Source organism: Engraulis encrasicolus, chromosome 2 (assembly GCF_034702125.1).
Source record: "Engraulis encrasicolus isolate BLACKSEA-1 chromosome 2, IST_EnEncr_1.0, whole genome shotgun sequence".
Taxonomy (NCBI): Eukaryota; Metazoa; Chordata; class Actinopteri; order Clupeiformes; family Engraulidae; genus Engraulis; species Engraulis encrasicolus.
In genome coordinates this window covers 4,005,314-4,010,291 of record NC_085858.1, presented here as the reverse complement: position 1 = coordinate 4,010,291, position 4,978 = coordinate 4,005,314, and the positions used below count along the sequence as shown (strand labels likewise).

At 41.8% G+C, this 4,978-nt stretch overlaps 1 protein-coding gene across 1 annotated transcript; it reads left to right on the top strand.

Moving 5' to 3' along the window:
• The first annotated feature begins 321 nt into the window (after positions 1–321).
• On the top strand, positions 322–4,400 carry LOC134443319 (uncharacterized). The gene is made up of 5 exons (XM_063193173.1): positions 322–749; positions 942–1,097; positions 2,590–2,676; positions 2,840–2,954; positions 4,381–4,400. Exons 1-5 carry the CDS (start codon positions 381–383, stop codon positions 4,398–4,400), a joined length of 747 nt encoding a protein of 248 aa, XP_063049243.1. The 5' UTR covers positions 322–380.
• The last annotated feature ends 578 nt before the right edge of the window (positions 4,401–4,978 follow it).

The window sequence follows — 4,978 nt, the reverse complement described above, 5'->3', positions numbered from 1 at the left end:
GCGCAGTGGAAGAGATAGATGACCACTTGCCAGAATCAGACGTCATGTCATCCACATCTTTAGCATCCCAGGATACCGTCTTGCTTTCTTCATCATCTGATGAAAGTCCTGCATCATACCGTACCCAACCATGGCCCAGTCGGTTTGAAATTCCACAATTTTCCTTTGAGATTCAGCTCTTGCTGGAGGCTGGAAACAGAGCTTACCGTGCCAATAGAACCCTGTTAAACAACCCGAAAGTGACAAGCAGCGTTCTCGAGAAATTAGCGGAGAAAATATTTCAATACACAGCTTACCCATCAGGAATCCAAGTGATGAATGTAGTTGAGGCCTTGGCTGAGAAGTATCCGTGCCTCAAAGAACCAGGCTCATTCAATGGCATGTATGGATGGCAACAAAGAATCAAGTATAAAATGGGCAATTACCGGGCAAAAGTAAGAGGGCTCCAAATTACCTGTCCAGAGCTAGAGGTGAACTCAAGAAAGATGACTTCCCGTACCAAAGGCCTCAAAAGACCAAAAAAGGCTGAAGTAAATTATTTGCCGCCATTGCCACTTGGAGAAACAAAAGAAACAATGGAAGAAGAGAGGGTGGTTCTACTCACAGAGGTGAAAAAGGCCAACAACGACAAGATTATCAGTGAGAAAATGGAGAAGACTTTCCCATATCGACGGTTGGAGGTTGTCAACCAGATGCCTGCTGTCCCAGATGTCATGGAGAGATGGCCTGCCCTCTTCTATGACTCTCAGGTAAATGTGAATGTTTGTGCCACACTTTTATGTCAGTTTGTAGGTTATTAGATATTTGAAGTAGATTCATTTGGAAGGTTTTAAATCCATTGATGTATCCATCCAAAATGAGCTTGTAAAACCATTTCTACGGTAAAACATTTTAATGTGTGTGTCTGTGTGTTGTTGTGTGCTTGTGTCTTTGTTTTTTAGGTGAAGGAGGAGTTCAAGAGGATCACAGCTATCCGCCTGGACCAAACCTTTTTGACGAAGATGGATTGCTACACTCCAAAACTCCTGACCATTTTCAAGACCAAGGGTGGGGCTGTAGGCGCAAAAATGAAAAGCGTGTTGGAGTTGCTCAGTCAGGTAAAAAAAAAAAATAGAGATCAATCTGGTAATTTGGAACAGCATGTATCTTGATATTATACACAGGTTTGCTTGTATTCTGGCTGTTGATTTGTTGACATTTGCATTTTATGAAGTGTCTCTCCTCTGGAGGGAACTAGAGATTGCTATCGCTTACTGGAGTTTCCCAAGTTGTGGCACATATTGTAATAGTAATCGTCATAATCATAATAATAATAATAATTGAACAATTCATACAAGATATTCAGGTCATCAATGTGAGCTGTGGCAAGAACATCTGTTGTCTCTGAAGTGTACTTAACATTCAAGACGCACGAGGAGATGGGATAACATGCACTCCCCCCCATGGAGAGTATTCGGGCCAAATGTGTGCGTCCTGTGCTCTTCACAGATGCTTTTGCAGGTAGCATAACGTTCTATAGCCTGTTTCCAGGATCTGTCAAGTTGGTGCTCAGTGTGAACCTGCTCTCATTTGTGGAGTGTGCAGGGCCCAATGGTGAGTTGGGCAATTTTGATATTCTCTGACTTGTGCAAATTATACTCCACGATGGTGGGCTGCGAGCACAGGCCACGTGTGGACATCAGGCCCTAATACTCTTCTACCTGTAATGGTGTCCGCTGACCATTTGAACAGAAACGTACAATTCAGTGCCCCCCTCTAGCTCATTTTACAGTGAACTTGCTGTGTGTCTTCTGTACCTCCTTACACAAAGGATGAGGTAGTGATCCTGCTGCTGGGTTCTACCTCCTCCCTGTCCCATGACATCCTAGCCTGTCTCTTGGTGTCTCTTACATGTTCTGTATACTTCAGAGGACACAGCTGACACTTGCCACAGCTCACATGGAAGTTGCCATCTTGCACTATCTGAGTGACTCCAGTGAGGGAGTCATGGGGCAGTCATGGGTAAGCAGTTAGGGTGTCAGACTTGTAACCCAAAGGTTGCCGGTTCGACGTAGGACCTGCCAGGTTGGTTGAGGGAGTAATTAACCAGAGCTCTCCCCCATCCTCCTCCATGACTGAGGTACCCAGAGCGTGGTACCGCCCTGCCGCACTGCTCCCTTGGGGCGCCATTAAGGGGTGCCCCATGGACGGATGAGGCATAGATGCAATTTCGTTGTGTGCAATGTGCAGTGTTCACTTGTGTGCTGCCGTGTCAATGGGGATGGGAGTTGGAGTGGTAGTCACCACCTTAAAGTTCATCAAGGCACAAGACAATGGTCAAATGCAACTTAAACCTTGGCCTAAAAGGAGTAGAACAGAGAATTGGTCTATGGATGCCACCTACAGAATCACTCATTTTTAGAGGATGTCCGCCTGTTGCCTTTTTAAATTTGCACAACAGTGGATGAAATGGATTCACCATCAGTGTTGCTTCCCAAGTTGACAGGCTGATTTCACGGAAATATAATTGGCTTGGAATGAAGTTTCATTGTTTTGTTGTTCCCTTAATTTGTAAGCATTGTAGTTATTCGTGCTCTTTTTTTTATACAGCGACAGATCGATAGCCATGATGCGGTCATCCGTTGTCTGATCCATTTCCTGGGAGAATCGACAGAGGAGCTCATTAAAGACTACCAGGTGTGTGTGTGTGTGTGTGTGTGTGTGTGTGTGTGTGTGTGTGTGTGTGTGTGTGTGTGTCTGTCTGTCTGTCTGTCTCACCCCTTTTACAATGGCAGCTGTTGAATTGGTAGTTTGTGCAGTTTTTGACCACTATGGCACTTCTTTGTTTTGTGTTTAGCAGGATGTTTCCAAGGATGTCATCGAACAAGATATCAAAGACAGCGTGATCAAGATCCTTGTGCTGGGCAGTGCTGCAGAGGGTGCCCCCCCAACTGATGTCGTCATTGTGATTGATGGTACAGAGGTATTGGGTGGTTGTAAAACACTCACTAATGCTTGCATTCTGCTCATGGGGTTTGTGTACTCGCTGAATCTCAGTTATCCTCCAAAATTGAAATACACATTTGAAGTGTTTCAAAAGTTGCTTTTGGAGTTGGATGATTTAAAGTTCTCCCCCAAAGTGGATTCTCTGCGAAGGAAACTGCTAATCTAAAAGAAAAATGTGACTACAGCTCGTGCAGCAGATGCAATTGACATTATTGTGAAGTGGTTCATAACGGTTTGTAAAAGGCTTTGAGTTATGCGTCTTGCTCTTTAGTTAAGGTTTATTTAATGACTTGGAATAATGTACAAAAAATGGGCCTGTACAGGTTGTTTTTTTTTGTTTTTTTTTTATTATTATTTTAAGAATTGCATTCCATTTAGTAAGTTCCTCTCTCAGCCTTATCATTTATAGGACCTGCTGGCTTGCATTCTGCTCATAGGCTTTGTGTACTCACTAAATGTGCACTTCATATTGCAACCTATCTGAGCCTTTAAAGTGTTCCAAAGGGTTTTTTTGGCGTTTGGATGACTTAAACATTCTCCCCAAAAGTTTGTTTTTTGAGAGCAAGTCTACGACAGTAAAAGGGGAATATGCCTTTGTATGTTACAGATGCGATTGACTTCATTTTGAAGTCTGTTTACAATTCTTTGAGTTATGTGTCTTTCTAGGTTTGCTCAACGACTTAAATAATGTTCAGATGGGCATGTACAGCTTTTTACTGTTTTCTTATTTTATTTTAAAGAATTATATTCTGGGAACATTTTAAATATTTTATTATAGTGCACTAAAGGCTGATTGAGTGGTCCCCTTGCAAACCTTTTCCGCCATGTGTAGGACTCAAGGCTAACTCATTCTACACACACGCACGCACACGCATGTTATGTTTCACAGAAATTGGCCCTAGGCCTCAGACCAGAGATTCACAGTGTTCATCTGTGGCTGAATCGTGTCTCTTGGCATATTTGAACTCATTTTACATCATTCTGTGATCAAATGTTTCTGGATTACTGAAGATATACTGTACCGGAAATAAGCTCATATTACGCCTCCTCTTAAGTTAAATGATTGAGTTTTACCTTTTTCCTGTACCCTCTGCCGTTTTCTATGTATGGCAGTGCAAATTTTACCTCTAAGCTAGCAATCAACATTGAGTATATGAGACCAGTTGGCAGCTAACTGGTCTCATAGGATTCAATGTTAACTGCTAGCTTGGAGGTAAAATGTGCACTGCCATGTACAGGTGAAAGGTAAAACTCAATCATTTAACTCAAGGGGAGGTGTGTTTGCTTTTTCTTTCCAGTGTTTCATTGAACATTTCATTGAACATTTACGGTAATCATGCGTAAGAATTTTATTTTCTCATGTACAAAATGCCCACTTTGTGTTTTTGTATGCAGATTTTGTGTTGGAAAAATAAAAGGCAAAATTTTGAATATTGTGTGTCTTCATTTTTTAGGGAGATATGTTAAGCTGTGTGCATTAGTAATATTTACTAGTAGTTTTTAGGTGTAAAACGTGTACTAGGTTTTTTACCAGTAAATTTTAATCAAAACATAACTAAGTAAAACATACTTGATTTCAGCTGTGGACAATACTTTGGTATTACAAGTAAAAACTGTAAGGAGTTGCAAGTACATTTTACTTAAAAATGTGGTTGTTACATTTACTTAGTATTTCTGTGTGTAAAACGTGTACAAGGTTTTTCTAAGTAAATCATGGTCCACATTTTTATCAGTGTACTGGACTGGATCAGAAACCATGGCTGCATGTTTAGTCCCAACAGCCCACTCAACATGCACCAGCAACCTGGCCTAAGCCTCATCAACGCAGTTCAAGAGCTCTGGAATCTCTTCACCATCAGCTGACTTTGCTGGTAGCACCTCATCATCAACAACAACAGGGCTGACAATGACAGTAGTATTGCCTCTGGTTTGATAATAAATCATGTCTGGAACTGATAATTGGAGATTTCACTTGTTCTCCACAGAGGCCCGG

Excerpts from the sequence above, each read along its gene's own strand:
- LOC134443319 (XM_063193173.1), top strand. The coding sequence starts at position 381 with ATGTATGGATGGCAACAAAGAATCAAGTATAAAATGGGCAATTACCGG. Across the intron at positions 1,098-2,589 it reads TGTTGGAGTTGCTCAGTCAG|CGACAGATCGATAGCCATGA; the intron begins GTAAAAAAAAAA and ends TTTTTTATACAG. Across the intron at positions 2,955-4,380 it reads TGTCGTCATTGTGATTGATG|ATTTTGTGTTGGAAAAATAA; the intron begins GTACAGAGGTAT and ends TTTTGTATGCAG.